This window comes from Cydia amplana, chromosome 19 (assembly GCF_948474715.1).
Source record: "Cydia amplana chromosome 19, ilCydAmpl1.1, whole genome shotgun sequence".
NCBI classification, from domain to species: Eukaryota; Metazoa; Arthropoda; class Insecta; order Lepidoptera; family Tortricidae; genus Cydia; species Cydia amplana.
Genome location: NC_086087.1, coordinates 5,685,797 through 5,704,800, shown reverse-complemented (window position 1 = coordinate 5,704,800; position 19,004 = coordinate 5,685,797). Strand labels below are relative to the sequence as shown.

Below are 19,004 nucleotides of genomic sequence, written 5' to 3'. Positions count from 1 at the left end.
CACTACATCATTGTTTTGTTTATTTTTTGAGTACGAAAAACCGTCCACATACAGTTTCAATCCACCTCTCTTTGATTTAAACACTTCACAGTTACTTTTACGCTTCGGCATCACTCATTTCAACTTAAAATACAACTTAATCACAGTATTATGCTCGACAACGCTTACGATTACAGACAATAACAAGACTGTTTTCCTGCTTGTCTACAGTTTACCCACATTGTTATTGAGAATACGGTGACAACACCGTATTCACAATAACATACCCTCCAATTTTAAATACAGATCTAAAATTGAAGGGTATGCTTTTTGTCGATGGCATGAATCAAACGTTTGTAATATTTACTTAATAATACGGGTAAAGAATAAATAATTTGAAATTATATGACATGAATATTGTAATGTGTTAATTTTCTTTGCAACAAACATCTATGATTTAATTTCTGACAAAGTAAGTATTGAGTTACTGAGCCTTCTATGAAATTAAAATATTAAGTTTAATAAAATGAGAAACACAATTCTATGAATATGCAGGCTTGGAAACAAGTTTTATATAAACTTAATATTATAAGGAATAATAAATTGTGACCTGAAATTTCATAAAATGAATTTCGAAACATTAATTTTCAGAACTATAAAAAATATACAAATAGAGCTTCTACAATGTATGTGCACTGGAAGTTGATCATTCTATGAAATGATAATATGAGAAACATTTTCTATGAAGCGCAATTCTACGAAAATGTAGTATATGAAACAACGTACAACCGAAAACTTGTCAAAAAACAGTTTAAGGTACAGTATGTATAAGTTACTCTATGGTATACTTAAGTCACTAGTGCTGCACTCTGGCGGCAAAACATTGCAGTAATTATACTCCCTATTAGCTTTCATCGGCCTTTTCCATTCTAGGATGACAAATCAAAACAGCTTAAAATTTTCCATTTGTGAGAATAACGACGCGCCGTGCCGGCCCTCACGTAGACGATGTTTATAGCGAGCTAACGCTACCAATCCATTTTCAATATCGTTTAGACTACTTACCAATCTCGATGCGAACAATGAACCCAAGAATAGGCTACATGACTTTTTTCATTTATGGTATGAATCGATCGGGTTTGTTTTTAGGATCAAATGTCCTGACGAACGAACGAAATGAAACGCCCTGAACAAAAGGACAAGTGAACGTGACGTCAAGGTCCTTGAGATCCCATCTTGTAGTATGGACTGTATGGACAAAAAGAAGAAAATTGCGTTTTTGTCCGTGAAATATTGCGTTTATGTATACATAGTTGCTGTACAATATTTTTTTGGATAAAATGTAAGGAATCGAATACTTTTTCGTTTTTGGAAGTAAAAAAAAAGTTAAATTTTGAAACTTTCAGGTCCTGTATTTTTGTAACATTTCCGTATTTTATTTTAATATCCACATTATTGTGATAAATTGCTCGTTTGCTATCTATTTTACTAGATTTTGTTATAAAATTCAACATGTGTCATCATCCCTATTGTCCAAGTTGTCCGACCTTTATAGGCCTTTTTACAATAACATTACTGTTACCTGCGCAAATAAAATACCAGTGTAGTAAGACAAGTTCGTAGGTAACAAAAGGGTGAATGTAAGTAAGTGTTTTTATAAACAACAAATTATAGGCCGCCAGTCGCAAACAAGTTGCCTTGAGCCATAGACGCGGGAACGGCGCCGGCGCAATGGAGCAATACCTTGGGAAAAAATACAAACTGGTATCTTCGGAAAACTTCGACGAATATCTCAAGTTCATACGTAAGTTTTAATTTTAATAACAAAACTTCCGTGAGACACTGACACTTTAAACTCTCGCGTTTTGTACACATATTTAATTACACAAACGGGTCTACCGCGATATAGTTTCATTGTTTTTACCTCAAATTCCGACGTTTCAGCTGAGTTGCACCCAGGGCTCGGAACCGGTTTTTTTGTAAAACCCAAAATAGCCCAATATTTTTAATTATTTTATGCTTTTTACGTAAGACTGAATCATGTATTTAGGCAACACCTTTGTATTATTAGATTGTCCCATTAAAAATGAAATTATAAACCAAAGAACGAAAAAGAACATAATAATACCGGTATTTTTTGTATGAAGAAAAAACCGGTCATAGCCTTGGTTGCACCAGCTGTGGTCACGGAAAGACTTTCCGTCTTCCGTCTTCGTCATCTTTTGTCGAAGTCTTTCCGACCACAGCTGGTGCAAAGCTGAAACGTCGGAATTTAAGGTAAAAACAATGAAACTATATCGCGTTAGACCCGTTTGTGTAATTAAATATGGGACACGACATATTAAATATTTTATTATACCTCTATGAAAATGCATCTCGTTATGCAGCGAAACATGTCGAGCAATTAACTTTAATATATTTAATGCGAATTAAATTTTAACTTGTTTTTAAAGCTGCTTTGGTTATAAGCGCAACCGTTTTGAATTGTCCAGAAAGTTAAACAATCATTTGTTTTCGTTTGACATTGGCGCTATTAAAACAATGATGATACAAAGGCCCTGCGAAGTAAGTTTTGTTGGGTCAAAATCAAAAATAGCGAATTGCACTACTATCTAATAATTGTACAAAAAGAGATAGGTACCTGTCTCTACATGTATAGCTCTACAGTTCAGATACTGTGAAAGAAACTGGAACTGAAGAAGTGGACTCGTATTTATCTCTATTTGGAAAAGCATTCCAGGGTGGCAGATATTTTTACACGACTGCCCAAAAAAAGGAGTGTATATTGTTTTCAGCGTTCATGTTTGTATGTGAGTTTTGATTGATTCATCTGCTATATTGATTCTGACTGTACAATACCTATATATTCCTTAATTTATCTTTAACTTGTATTAAGTAATAAAAGGGTTTAATAAAAAAAATAGTAGTTCCTTTGTGTCTCAGTAGAATGAAGAGCCGCCTGCATTGATCTTTCACCGTATCATAGCTTTAGTAAGTGTAGGTACATTTCAATTGTTAATATAAAAGACCGTTAAATTCTTTAACTCACGTTAAAGGTTGATGTCACTGTTTAACCCTGAAATAATAAAAGAAAGTTAAGGTCAGGTGAAACAAAAGAATTAATTATTATGACCATTACGAGGCACGAGGAACATTATACAAATTCCAGACAATTAAACTGATTTTGTCACAGTGTTCCTCTAGACGTAAACCTCTAAATCGTGTAATTAATTAATTTTTAGAGCCGTAATTCTATGTTCTATACTTCTATAATGATGTTCTAGGTAGGTATATTATAGACATTAGAGACATTCCTTTTGTTAAGCTTTAGAATTTAGATTATTAGAAGATGCTCTTTGATGCTGACTGTACCTATGTATAGGTACAGTTAGCCTCAGTCAGTATATAGGCCTCATCTCCCGATTCCATTCTTATTTGGCATAATATATAAAACCTGTGAGAGTAAGACAATTTTGAACAAACCAAAAAACGCGAAAATTACGATATTCCTATGATCAATTTGCTCATGAACCAACGACGATCTACATAAACGATGACTCACGCTAGACCGGCCCGGGGCCGGGCCGGATCTTCCGGCGCTTCGTTTTCTATGGAAAGTACCACGTGATCACCGATCAGTCGTCATAGAAAATGACATGTCGGACGCCCCGGCCCGGTCTAGCGTGAGGCAGCCTTTAGTGCCGCCATAGATCGTGACTTCTACCTAAAGTATGTTAACGACTTAATATGTAAATAATATTACCTAAATGATATGCTCATTACGTGTAGGTACATCGCGATTGCGCATTCAAGAAATATCTTGTAGGTACTGTGACTACACTCAAGACCATTAAAAACGGTTTACTTACTGCGGAGATGTTCATACAAAGTAAATATCTACGCATTATTAATACATGCACCAAGCTGCACTAATTGCGTAAACGCTGTTGCAACGATTATTATCTTATTATACCCAAGGCCACTTTAGCATTTATATCAACTAGGTAGTTTACCAAGTCGCAGGTACTTAAAGTATCAGTTGCAACGCTCAAATACCTAAAGTTAAGAGTCATACGAACCTTCCGCCAAAAAGCCGGTTCCATACAATCAAATTTATAGGTAGGTAATTACGCTCTCGTTTTTAATGACATGCTTAAATTACATGAAGCATGGGCATGTAGAAGCAGGGATCGGAACCGGTTTTTTTGCAAAAACTTCCATTATTTTATACTCAAAATGGACTCGGTTTTGTTTTTAGGTAACGACTTCATATTATTAGATTTCCCAAATTTCCCAATTAGAAATTAAATAGGTAATTAACAAAGAACGAAAAAATACCGTTTTCGTTCCCATACAGAAAATACCGGTATCCGATCCCTGAGTAGAAGTTTTACATATGTCCATAATAACAATTCAAAAAGTTAAGTTTTTAAGTCAGGTCCCCATGGAAAACTAGCACCACGGTTTTCCACGGCATAATGCTGAGTGACGATCCTTGTTTAGCGTCCAAATGTTTTTTTTATTTCAGTTGCTCAAAAAGAGCTACTTTACGTAGCTGTTTAGCGTTCGCAAAGTTGTTTTTTGCGAACTAGTGGTTTTTACTTTTCGAGCTTTTTTAAATTTAATTCTGACCGTAATCGATACGTCCTCACCAAAAAGTTTGGATGATCAAAAACTTTATATATTTTTTTATTTTGACATTAGACAAACACACAAAAACGTTACGTACAAAAAGTATTGTTACACGATATAAAGTAATTATTTATTTGTTATTATATAAATAAAACGTTAGGTATATAATACGATATTTCACTAAAAAAACATTTTTTTATTATTTGGCCGAATGGAAAACTATCATTTCCAAGTTAGCTGTCGTTAAAAGAAAAATTAAAAATATTAAAAAGTAAAACCGGCGCGGCGCCCGCTAATATTTTCACTTAGAATTTAGTTGTATCAAAATAATTAACTTAAATTGCAACTGTAAGAGTGTTTTTGTATGAAATGACTTAATGTGATTAATTTTTGCAATGTAAGTCAACGCGGAACGTAGTTTGTAGTGCTGAATAATATATGTATAATACACAATATTATTATAATTCCAGTTCAAGCGAATATTCGTAACTGTAAGTGTTAATTCTCATGTAAAAACCAATATTTGTTTTATTGTGATTTTTTTGCAAATGTATTAAAAAACGTCGTTCAAAGTACTTGTGAAAGTGTAATTATCTCGGGACTCGTAAATAATAACACACTTTCCACACTCGCATTGAAATGTACTATTATGTCTGCATGCCTTTATTAGGGTTCCGTACCTCAAAAGGAAAAAAACGGAACCCTTATAGGATCACTCGTGCGTCTGTCACAGCCTATTTTCTCCGAAACTACTGGACCAATTAAGTTGAAATTTGGCACACGAATGTAAGTTTATGACCCAAAGAAGGACGTGTTTCAACGTGATGAGTTTTGAATATTATGGAAGCCATTATTGGGGGGTAAATGAGAAAATTAAAGAATAAAGTTTTTCAAACTATATCGTATTACATATCAAATGAAACAGCTCATTGTAATAATCTCAAATATATTTTAGGATAAATAGTTTAGCAGTTATTCAAGAAAATAGGCCAAAAATTACCATTCCCCCTTTATCTCCGAAACTACTGTCTAAAATTTTGAAAAAATTACACAAAATAGTTCTATGCCTATTGATGACAGGAAAACCTATTAGAAATGTGCAGTCAAGCGTGAGTCGGACTTAATGTACGGAACCCTTGGAGCGCGAGCCCGACTCGCACTTGGCCAGTTTTTAGGGTTCCGTAGCCAAATGGCAAAAAACGGAACCCTTATAGATTCGTCATGTCTGTCTGTCTGTCCGTCTGTCCGTCTGTCTGTCCGTCCGTATGTCACAGCCACTTTTCTCCGAAACTTTAAAGAACTATACTTTTGAAACTTGGTAAGTAGATGTATTCTGTGAACCGCATTAAGATTTTCACACAAAAATAGAAAAAAAAAACAATAAATTTTTGGGGTTCCCCATACTTCGAACTGAAATTCAAAAAATTTTTTTTCATCAAACCCATACGTGTGGGGTATCTATGGATAGGTCTTCAAAAATGATATTGAGGTTTCTAATATCATTTTTATCTAAACTGAATAGTTTGCGCGTGAGACACTCCCAAAGTGGTAAAATGTGTGTCCCCCCCCCCCCCTGTAACTTCTAAAATAAGAGAATGATAAAACTAAAAAAAATATATGATGTACATTACCATGTAAACAGAGATGCGATTTATTTGAAATACTTCTATTTAAAATGCAAATACAAAATGCAAAATACCTATTTTGTATTTTGCATTTAAATGCCTTTTAGTAAAAACCATTTTGTATTTTATTTGAAATACTTTTCGAGACGTATTTTGCATTTTTAATATTCATTTCAAAATGCAAAATACTTTGTGATTAAGTTTAGCCAACATTACCAGTCAAACAAAATGAAATGAACGAATGACGCTTGTATTGCCGAATTTGACCGATAGAGGCGCCTGCTAGCGCCTGGCGCCAGCGCCAGGAGGCCGATTTTTGAAATTCGACCGCTCGATTTCGCGTATTTCGTTCAGTAATATCTCCACTACTAGGCATGTAAATTCTACTAATAGAATCAAAAACTAGTGGTCAATACCACTAAATTCACAATTTATATCGCTCGTATTTCAAAAATCAGCATCTCGCCGATTTCCACCGATTTTCGAGTGACGAAATCGAGCGATCGAAATTCAAAAATCGGCCCCCTGGTATTGTTAAAAAGCGTAATAAATAAAAACTGATGTTTTTTCACTTTTTAACAATACCAGTCCAGTTGTTAATTAATAAAAGAAAAGTGTAATAATAATAAAATAAGAACTAGATGCACAATCAACCGAAATAAATGGCCACACAAGTCACAAAATGGAGCCATGGCTCTCTTTTCGTTAGTCTAGTTTTTTACATTATTTTAAGTGAGTATTATTTCCTTTATTTATTTCTCTTCTTAGGTTGGTTTTTTACAATATGTATATAAAATTAAAATATATAAACACTTACAAAAATAATATAAAAAAATATTATAAACACATTATAAAAAACCTAACCAGCACCCAAGGCCCAAGCTGCCGGTGGTCAGGGCCGCAGAGAGAGGAACCGACGGACTATTATTAATACCATAACAGAATTTATTGATACGCGTACTGATAAATATGACCAAAATGTTATGCATAAGGTGCCATGCCATGATATTAGACGTTTTTGTTCGGCTCGGCATTGTGTCTCTATTTCTCATGATAAATACCTAAAATAAATAAAAATATCTGAGATTTGCTCAAAAGGTATTTTATTTTGAAAAAGTATTTTGAAAATACCTATTTTGCATTTAGCATTTGAAATACAAAACGCAAAACTATTTGGTATTTTGCATTTGAAATAGTAAATCTGAAAAGTATTTTGCATTTTGTATTTAAATGCTTTTTTAAAACCATTTTGTACATCTCTGCATGTAAACTTCCACCGAAAATTGGTTTGAACGAGATCTAGTAAGTAGTTTTTTTTTATACGTCATAAATCGCTTAAATACGGAACCCTTCATGGGCGAGTCCGACTCGCACTTGGCCGCTTTTTTATATACTATTTATGCTGTGGCGTTAAATAAATGTATTTTCTTTCTTTCTTTCTTTATAACTTCTACTCCCTCTATTTTCTTTGTAAAACATTTTTTTTGCAATATGAACTAGGTACTTAGTACCAGATATAGATGTTGCGTTAATGTTTATGCTAATCATGCCATGGTCCATTTTATGTAATTAGAGGCATGTCGTTAAAATCAGAGTATAACTTCAATTGTATGGCGGCGGCTTAGTTCGTGTGACTCTTAAATAATTGTTAGACCAATGAACTCTTTAAACAGGTAAAGTGATAATTTAAACCTAAATATTGTAATGTATGCGTACGACGCGTGACCATATGTGTAATTGGTAGTACCTATTTTACAGTTAATGCTTCTACAAGAATTTCTAACATCAAGGACATTGATTTTATTAAGGTTTGTAAATATACGATATGAGTCATTATGGCTCTCTAAGGCCGAATTTAGCCTTTTAAGTTACTAACGTAAAATTTACGTAAGTAACGCTAACGATACCTGACATTTTTCAACTATTTACTACATTTACTCAGTATAATTAAATCGTACTTAATCACATAGGCAGCTAGAGTGAGAGGTGATATGAATATGAAGGATATTAATAGTTTTTACAATTTGCGTTGCATTGCAGTACCTATAGATCACCTAAGAAATTTACGAACGAACCAATTAGTTGTTCCAATAGTTATTTTATTGCTTTAATTAGGTCACATTTTGCCATATTTGAACTAGTTTTCGGTTTCCGGTTTTTACAAACCGGTTTAATAATGGAGGAAACAAGGGAAAGACGAACTCGCGCCCGAGGGTTTTTTACAAAAATAATGATTTATTGTTTTTCCTTAACTTACGTATAAAGTAGGTATTTGTAGCTACTCGTATGCAGTGTATTAATCATTTTAATCACACCGAATTTGTGATATGTTTAATCCATACTTAATAAGGAACAACAAAAAAAAGGAGTTTCTTGTCCTTCCGCCAACACCGTGATAAGCCCGCTGAATTCAACATAATTTCTGACCGACATTTCCCAATGGTTCCAGAGGTCGGTTTCCTGTCCCGCAAAGCTGCGCAGGCGGCGACGCCAGTGTCGTTTCTGGAGCGCAACGCTGACGGCAGCTACACGTTCTCCGTGACGTCACCTATCAAGTCCAGCGTCGTCACTTTCAGGGAGGGGGAGGAGTTTGTTGAAAACAGACTCGATGGAGCCAAGGTACAATACAACTCTTTATTTCCTGTCCCGTAAAGTTGTCGTTTCTGGCCCCGTAGACAACATGCCAAACCGCTACGCGAACGAAACGCAACTGTCGCTGTCACACTAGTATGGAAGAGTGATAGAGAGACTGAGATACACAAAGCGATTCGATTGCGAAGCGATAGCGATCGTCACCTTGGCTACGCTGCCTAGAGCGTAACGCCGATGGCAGCTACATGTTCTCTGTGACGTCACCCAGCGTCATCTGTTTCTGGAGCGCAACGCTAACGGCAGCTACAGGTTCTTCGTGACGTCACCTATCAAATCCAGCGTCGTCACCTTCAGGGAGGACGAGGAGTTTATCGAGAACAGACTCGATGGAGCCAAGGTACAATGCTCTTCATTTCCTGTCCCGTAAAGTTGCGCAGGCGGCGTGGCCGGTACTAGTATTAGTACTTTTCTCTGACATTGGGGACCTTTTACATCTCCATATTTAATGTTTTATTAACCAAGAGGAGACTACAAATTTGTTATGTTGTCGTAATTATTTATTTTAAGATTATTATAATTTAGTGTTTACCTAGGCATTGGCAGGTGTATTTATATGTTGCTATGTATTTTTCACTGTATGATGTCACGGTAAAGGATGACTCACATTAGACACGTGTCCGGGCCGGAGCTTCCGGAGCTGCGTTTTCTATGGAAAGCATCACGTGATCACTTGTCATCTGTCATAGAAAAGTAAGCGCCGGAAGCTCCGTCCCGGACACGGCCCGGTCTAACGTGAGTCATCCTTAAATGTTGTATTGACTTGTGAGAGCCCTTGAAGCTACAGAATATTTTTTTGAATTTTTAGCTAAACTACTTAAACCATATTTTTCAGGTGAAGTCGACTGTAACCATAGAAGGAAACAGACTGATCCAGAAACAAGTAGAAGACAACGGGAGGACAACAACCAATATGCGGGAGTTCACGCCAGAGTTTTTGGTCGTGGTGAGTAGAGTAGAAATGTATAGGTACCTAATTTAATTTTCGCCCGTATTGAATTTACACACTGTATAAAGAAGGCTTCACGAAGCGAAATATTTTTACGCCAATTATAGAAAAAAATTCGGTAACAATGACCATTTTCAGTGTAGTAGGTAGATAGTTTTTAACAGTGTTAGATTAGAGTTCCTAGAGTTAGGACTTTTTTAATGAAAATTTCCTCTGCTTTAGGAATCTTTTGTGTTTAATTTCTAAAATGTTAATAGTTTATGAGATATTGGCCAAAAACTAAATACCGTATTTCTTGTTTTTTTTAAGATTTGCATTTTTTTCTGCTAATAAACGCTTCGAATACATTTTTTTTATAGACATTATTGCGAATCACACGTACCTATTTTTAGGAGCAGTACATATCTCTATTTTGAACTCGGTCGACTAGAGCAGCGGTCAGCAACCTTTTAGCAGCCAAGGGCCACATAGTAGTTAACGAAGTTGACGTGGGCCGTACTTTGTTAATATTGATGACTTTATCAGACATTGTCGTTTGTCAATATTACATAAAAAATAGCCAAGGAGGCTCGCGGGCCGCAAGTGACAGGTTCACGGGCCGCATCGGGCCGCAGGTTGCCGACCGCTGGACTATGTAGAGACTAGTGAGGCTGAGGGGCTACCACGAAAACCGAAATTCGCAAATTGCGGGGACCTCTCTCTTTCACTCCAATGAAGGCGTACCTAATTAGAGTGACAGAGACAAATGCCCGCATTTTGCGAACTTCGATTTTCGCGGTTATAGCCCTGAAATTCTTGTATAGTAATAATTGTAATAATATTATTTTGGTTTCAGACGACCACAGCTGAAGGCTGGGACGGCAAATGTGTGAGAACTTACAAAGTGATTGAGTGAATGTGTATGTGCGTTACCAAAAGCTAAATATGGAGTGAATGTGTTATAATTATAATTATTTGAGATGCCACGAATATTCGGCAACTATTCGGTATTCGGCCTATTCGGCCACTTTGCCGAATATTCGGAATTCGGCCGAATGTTGCCTACTATTCGGCCGAATACCGAATATCTGTTGCACCTACTTAAAAAGAAAAATTGCACAATAAAAATAACCAAAAACTATGTAGGTATATTTAGAATGTGTTCTTGGAAAGTCGTTAAATACGAAGACCCTTTTTTGAGCATTTGTTGATTAAAAAACATTTTATTTTTATCATGAGTCTGTTTTGTTTGACTCTGTTCAACAAAAATATATCTTAGCTAACGTCATCTAACGTTGAGCTTTGTTAGCGATCAGTTTTCATAATAATTGTGACTCAAAATGTTTGCATGTCATGCCGAATATTCGGTCGCCGAATATTCGGTATTCGGTCGCCGAATATTCGGTATTCGGTCAAAACCACTATTCAGGGCATCTCTAGTAATTATACGGTACCAAATAATTTTATATTACCACAAGCTCAATGACGAACAATTAATTGGTTTTTCGTTTTAAGAATGTTTTAAGACTGGTTTCGGGTAAAACACGAGTTTAAACGGAACAAATATGCCAAAAAAAGAAAATTCTTGTATTATGTAATATGAGTACTAATTAGTTTTTAATACCTACCTATTAAATACCTACATACCTAATTAAGTCGTCGGTAAGCACTTAGTAGGTAAAATAAAATTGTCCAATAAACTGTGTTGTATTTATTTTAGAAATAAAAAAAAGAATTATCAAATTATTATTTTGTGACAGCAAAAACTTAACAGTCACGCTCCGTGATTGTTACGCCATTTGGGGTTCTAGCTAAATTGGACATTCCATAGCGTAAGTATGGAACAACCAATTTACGAGTAAATAATAGGACCCTTTTCAACCAAATAAAAGAAAAGGTTCAGGTCGTGTCATACCAGAAGGTTAAGGAGTTGGCAGAGGACCGGATGAGTTGGAGATTGCTCCACCGACAAGAGCACAGCTCTTAAATAAGAAGAAGAAGAAGAATAGGACCCTAAATAGCGAAACAATCCCGTGTGGTAGGTACATAAATAGTACCCTACACGGTGACCCAGAAATCAAGATCTGAAGTGCACCAACCTAATCATATCTTATCATTGGTTTTTTGCAGCACTTAAACAGTGCACACCTTCACGTATACATAAGTACATATGATAACATAATTATCAGCATAGGTACCGGAATAAATGGTTCCTTAAAACTACCATTAACATACATCTAATAAGAATGGGGCTAGTACAGAGGTGTCACGCACACAAATTCGAGCCAATCGTGCAGTCTAACGCCACAACCCGATTGGTTGCTGAGTTCGAATCACGCGCGCGATTGGTGGCAACTAGTTGCATTAGACTGGCTCGAATTCGTCAGTGATGTTAGCACCATTCTTAGTGCCCGTAAGTCTTTAGATAGATATATGTCTACAAAAACTACCGATAACTATCGAAGAAGCTTATCTTAATCTCCCAAAGAAACTGATTAACCTATCTATAGATTAATATAAAAAGGGGACTCATTCTGACTAGGTTTTTAGCTGTAACTCATTGGCGCCGATAGTACTCGTACCTACTTGTTTGAGACTATCAATAGTTTGTGCTGTTATTGGATCTAAAATTCCTGACAAAATGTCTTACTTTGGGAAAACGTTCACTTTCGAGAAACATGAGAAATTTGACGAGTTCCTTGCAGCTCTGGGTAAGTCTATTCTTATTCTTACTATGCGGTTTTTTGCTAATATTTCGAATTGCCCAGCAGTGGGACTAACAAAAAAATCGAATTGAAAGCTGTTAATTTCACTTGGTGGCTTGTTACTGAGTTTGAGTTGCATCGCTGCGCCATCCATTTTCCTATGAAGAAACAGATGCTTATGGAACGAATTTCATTTTGATGTCGATTCTGTTTTTTTGTCCTATTGTGATAAAATGTATTCAAGATTTTGGTAAATAAATAAACAAATATTATAGGACATTCTTACACAGATTGACTAATAAGTCTGAAGAGATCGTTATTTTGGGCGGATTAAACAAGAAATCCCATCTCCTATGCAGCAGCTGTTCTTCTAAAATGTAAAAAACTATTTGGTTTTCAGGAGTGCCACAGGACAAAATAGATGAAATCTGCTCCCAAAAAGCCACTCTGATTTTGGAAAAAAATGGAGATACCTACACCCAGAAATTAATGCACAAAACTACCACTTTCCAGTCGGGCGTAGAGTTCGACGAGACCGTCGGTGATGGTTATCAGGTAATAAATTATTACCTATCACTACATAGTATAAAACAAAGTCGCTTCCCGCTGTCTGTCTGTCCCTATGTATGTCTAGATCTTAAAACTACGCAACGGATTTTGATGCGATTTTTTTAATAGATAGAGTGATTCAAGAGGAAGGTTTATGTATAATTTGTTAACCCGTGCGAAGCTGGGGTGGGTCGTTAGTTACTAATAATTCCCAAATATTCCCTTTTCTGGCAACTGGCTATATTTATACAGTCGACGTCGATTATATGTTTACACTTTTGCACCTTACTCCTTAGTAATAAGGCGAAAATTGTAAATATGTTTTTGACGTAGTCTGCACAAGGTTTTATCCAAATGGGACATTTGGGGAAAATCAGATACTATTCTTCATGCCAGTCATTCTGGCGACTGACCAGCCGTCACCCTTATGACCTAGGCAATAGAGTTCACTGTAAAACATCTAGCAAGAAAGCGGGGCCATGTACAACTTATACTCACCTTGTATGACAATATAGCTAACGATATTAAATAATGTGATGTCACAAATTTTGTGAGAATCTCACACACATATTCACGAAACATTTTTTTAATAAAATGAAAAAGTAAAAAGCTGGATGTGGTATAATAAAAAATATGTCTAAATACTTAAATAACCGGATTAAATTGGGTACAGAAGGCATATTGTATACCTATGTATTTTTTTATTCCAGTGCAAGACCATCTGCGTGGTGGACGGTGACACTGTCACGCAAACGCAAAAGTTCAAAGATGGCCGCACTATCACCTTTAAGAAAGAGTTCTCAGACAACAAGCTTGTCGTGGTAAGTTTTTTGTATAAATAACCCTATCATACTAAATATGCGGATCCGCATGCCGCTCCAGTGTACAGTGTCTGAGTTTTGCTGCCCAATGAGGGCGTCCACTAACTGGCGCGGGTGCACGGACTGCACGGAGGGAGCGGGCGCACGGACTGCACGGAGGGAGCGGGTGCACGGACTGACCGGAGGGAGCGGGTGCCGGACTGCACGGAGGGAGCGGGTGCACGGACTGCACGGAGGGAGCGGGCGCACGCACGCGGGTGTCATTGTAGGTAAAATCCGTCGCACGCCTCCGCGTTGGTCATACTATTTTGCGTTAACCCGCTCACCTGCTCCGTGCAACAGTGCCAGCTAGCGGACGCCCTGATCACAAAATGCTCACCACACCAACGCAAGGAAAATTATACTAACTAAATTATTACAAATAAAATCCAAATGTTTCATATAGTCAGTTCATATAGTGTTTCATATCGAGCGCGCCGGATAGCGAATGGACAATAATGCAAAGAAACAGGTTGAGAAATAGATTTATAGGAATGACCGGCAAGGCAGTTACGCACTCGCGTAATTCATTTAAAGCAGCGGATACTAAGATCCCGCTTTTTATAGATAATGTTGATAAGGATGCATCAATAGCGGATATTAGCCAGTACATTCTTGAAAAAACCCAAGTTCGCGTTGATCTACAGAAAATAGTTGCACAAAGGGAGAGACCGTATGACTCATACAAGGTGCTTATTCCGCGGCATAAATTCGCAGTTTTTATGAATAAAGATTTATGGCCAGACGGAATAATATTCCGTAAGTTTGTCGATTTTAAAAGTAGAAAGGCTAATAGTAACGAGTCAAAGTAATTTACATAATTATATTTTATGGCGGACGGATCTTTAGCAGAATTGACATTAGTTACATTTAATTGTAAGTCCGTGACCAGGTCCGTGGATGGGGTTAGAGAGTTATGTAAGTCTGCCGACGTCATAGCCCTACAGGAGACATGGCTCTTGCCTCACGACGTGAATTATATCGGGAGCATCGATGATAACTTCGAGTATACGAGTAAATCGGCCGTGGATACTTCAATGGGTATTTTAAGAGGAAGACCTTTTGGCGGCGTATCACTGATGTACAGGAAGGGTTTGTTTACGTCGGTTAAGGTGATTGAGTGTAGTAGTGTGCGCGTGGCAGCTATCAATGGTAACATCGGCGAGCGTTCGTTATTAATATTCTCGGTATATATGCCTACTGATGAGTCATCAAACCTGCCCGAGTTTACAGAGTGCATTAGTGAAGTGAGTGCAATTATCGAGTCATTGAATGCGGACTGTGTTTTTATCCTCGGAGACTTTAATGCCCATCCGGGTGAACCATTTTACTCGGAACTTTATGCTTTTTGTACAGAACAGGACTGGCGGTGCGCTGACTTGGAGTGGTTGGGCAGTGATTCAGGTACGTATACCTATGTGAGTGAAGCTCACGGTTGTAGGAGGTGGCTGGATCACTGCCTTGTCACTGAAGCGGCGTGGCTGACTGTTACGAACGTGGGTGTAAATTACGACATTTACTGGTCCGATCATTTTCCTGTCATTATTGAAACTAAACTGTCTATAAATAATGTTAATACTTCTATAACTAAGTGCAATAATAATTATAGTGATTATGTATGGGGCGAGAGAGACTGTGACCAAATAAATTTGTATAATAAATTATGTAATGAAAAATTGAAGGATATTGACTTTCCTGTCGAATGTATTAATTGTTGTAATAATTTTTGTAGTGATATTTCCCATAAAATTGTATTAGATAAGTTATACTCTGACATTATTGATTGTTTGCAGATAGCCTCAAAATTGAGTCGTAGAACCAAAAAATGTAAGCGCAAGCAGGTTGTTGGTTGGAATAAGCACGTGAAGGAAGCTCATGGACGGGCGAGGATGTACTTTCGGCGGTGGCATCTTTTTGGGAAACCAAGGTCAGGGCCGTTTTATGATGACATGTGTTCTTCTCGGAAAATATTCAAGGAGAGGTTGAAGTGGTGTCAGGACAATCAGACTCAAATTAAAATGGACATATTAGCTACTCACCACCAAGCCAAAGACTTTGCAAAGTTTTGGAAGCACACAAATAAACTGAATCCCAAAACAAGTGTCCCCGCGGCGGTTGACGGCTTCTGTGAACCGGTCGACATCGCTAATTTGTTCAGAGCTTCCTTCAAGACTGTAAAGCAGGTCCCTGAGCGGGTGGATCAGGTGTTCTCTACTGATAGTCGTCACACAGATGTACAGGTAAGGTTTTCTCTTAAGGAGGTTGACCACATCATTAAGTCCATGACCAGAGGGAAGTCCCCGGGGCATGACGGCCTCAGTATGGAGCACCTGGTACATGCAGGTGTACACTTACCTCGAGTGCTCAAACTGTTATTTAACTTGTGTATCAGCCATTGTCATCTTCCAGAGGATCTCATGAAAACGATTGTTGTCCCAATATCAAAAAACAAAACGGGGAACGCCTCCGATAGTTCCAATTATAGGCCAATATCACTGGCAACTACGGTGGCCAAGGTGCTTGACGGTCTGCTTGATAACTTACTGGCGAAGCACATTAAAACGCAAGACGCGCAGTTTGGCTTCAAACCGGGTCTGTCTACAGAGAGCGCCATTCTTTGTTTCAAGCATACCGTTAAGTACTATGTTGAAGGAAAAACTCCCGTTGTTGCCTGCTTTTTGGACCTATCGAAGGCGTTCGATACGGTGTCTTATGATATACTATGGGATAAGATGGAAAAGGGCACGAGCACTCCGAGGGAGGTGATTAACCTGTTTCGGTATTGGTACGGACATCAAACCAACCAGGTGAGATGGGCGGGCGCGCACTCGGACATGTACAGGTTGGAGTGCGGGGTGAGGCAGGGTGGACTCTCCTCACCGCGTTTATTCAATCTGTACATGGATGAGCTGATTGAGGGACTCAGCAGCATCAATATCGGATGTTCGGTAGGTGGGACCACTGTGAACAACATCAGCTACGCAGATGATATGGTGCTGCTGTGTCCATCAATCAGTGCGCTAGTGAAACTTCTCAAGTTGTGTGAAGATTATGCGGTCGCTCATGGTCTGAGGTACAACACAAGTAAGAGCGAGCTGTTAGTTTTTAAAGCAGGTAACAAGGCTTTTGACGAACTACCACCTGTCAGCTTGTGTGGTGCCGCTCTTAAAAGGGTGACACGTTTCAAGTATCTTGGACACTGGGTGACTGACAACTTACTGGATGATGTCGATATAGAGAGGGAGCGCAGGGCATTGGCGGTGCGTTGTAATATGTTGTCCCGCAGGTTTGCGCGGTGTAATGGGAATGTCAAAATAACGCTATTTAAAGCATTTTGCCAGACCTTTTACGCGTGCAGCCTGTGGACAAATTATACTAAAAGAGCCTTTAATGCCCTGCGCGTCCAGTACAACAATGGGTTCAGGATGCTGTTGGGACTGCCTCGTTTTTGCAGCGCGTCAGGTATGTTCGCGGAGGCGCGCACTGACTGCTTCGGTGCGATCATACGCAATAGAACGGCCTCCCTGATGCGTCGCGTGCGTGACAGTTCCAACAGCCTCGTGCGCCTAGTGCTAGAATCGCCTGCTTGCGCCTTCTGGAAACACTGGGACGATGTACATATGGGGTCCAGAGGCGTAGTTTATAATTTATTATAGGTAATTTAGTATAAGTCTCACTAACATAAGATTAAGGGAATGTACACTAACACTATGGACATGGTCCGAAATAAAATATATTGAATTGAATTGAATTGAATAGTTACTTGTTTTACAAGGTGGCGAAGTTGTTGTTTAACAGCTCGGGCTAATATTGATTCCCGAGCAAGCGTAAGATTCCAAAATTGATCCACGAGCGTAGCGAGCGTTGCCCCCCAGGCCCCCACATGTGGATGAAATGCAACTTTCTCATCAGTTTTTGAACAATCAAGAGCGCCTTTACCAGTTGGTGTGGTGAAAAATATTTTTATTCAAAATCATTACGTCATTTCCACCAGCCACCTTGACGAAATAACCAAACAACTCAAAATTTGCATCAACTTACTTTGCCACTCTTGTGAATAATGTGAGGAGACCTACTTCATGTGCTGATGTGGTGAAGTGCCAGAGTTAAAGACATGAAATAAATCTAGTCATTTTTAATGATAATCATTTTTTTTCAGACGGCTACCAACAGCGCTTGGGATGGCGTATCCTACAGATACTACTCTGCGTAACAAACATTGATCGCTTAATTAAATTAAATTATAATCATCAAAAAAAGTTTATTTTTATAGTGGAAGGAAACACATAAAACAGCCACAATAGCTTTTGGAATACTAAGAAATTCAAATAGTGTAGAGTCAGACCAAGACAAGTCTGCAACGATTTTGATAGCACACGCAGTGCAAGTGTTATTTTAACTTACATTAAATTATGACGTATAAATAACACTCGCACTGCGTGTGCTATCAAAATTGTTGCAGACTTATCTTGGTCTAACTCTTATGTTCATCAATAGGTTATATGCACTTTATGAAACTTCAATATGATTTGAAGTGACAACCAAAACTTACTAACTCAAAAAAAAATTGGTACGCAAATTCAACTTTGTTTTGATACTATTAGGTACTACGGTGCACCACATGGCACCATGGCTCTGAACTTTGGTTGTCACCTGACGATTTATTCCTATATTATTGGCTTACAAATAAATAAATGGGAATAACTAGTATCATAAGAAACCTTAATTTTAGATTAATATAATACTTACTTATACTTATGTATTTTATAAAACGATATGAAATAAACCTATGAAATAAATAAAAACACTCTGATCTATTAAAATAGGTACCAAGTACGACTGATACCGAAAATACTTGCAATGTCCGAAGTCTGAAAGTTATCACACTGATAAAAATATAGGGCGTTGATAAACGGCCTACATTTTGCAATAAGCATTTCAATTCATATTCAATCTCCTTATAAGTAAGTCTGGGCCCCTATTCGAGATGTACAACTGTCAGATTTCGCGTCTACTTCAACTCAACAGTTGATTGAATCGCATGTTCATCTACTGCAGATCATTTGGTACAACCAAT

General features: G+C 37.7%; 1 protein-coding gene across 1 annotated transcript; it reads left to right on the top strand.

Moving 5' to 3' along the window:
- Nucleotides 1–1,659: 1,659 nt before the first annotated feature.
- LOC134657131 (uncharacterized) lies at nt 1,660–18,140 on the top strand. The gene is made up of 8 exons (XM_063512683.1): nt 1,660–1,783; nt 8,686–8,855; nt 9,721–9,831; nt 10,670–10,725; nt 12,409–12,524; nt 12,919–13,073; nt 13,778–13,888; nt 18,087–18,140. Exons 1-8 carry the CDS (start codon nt 1,711–1,713, stop codon nt 18,138–18,140), a joined length of 846 nt encoding a protein of 281 aa, XP_063368753.1. The 5' UTR covers nt 1,660–1,710.
- Nucleotides 18,141–19,004: the final 864 nt, after the last annotated feature.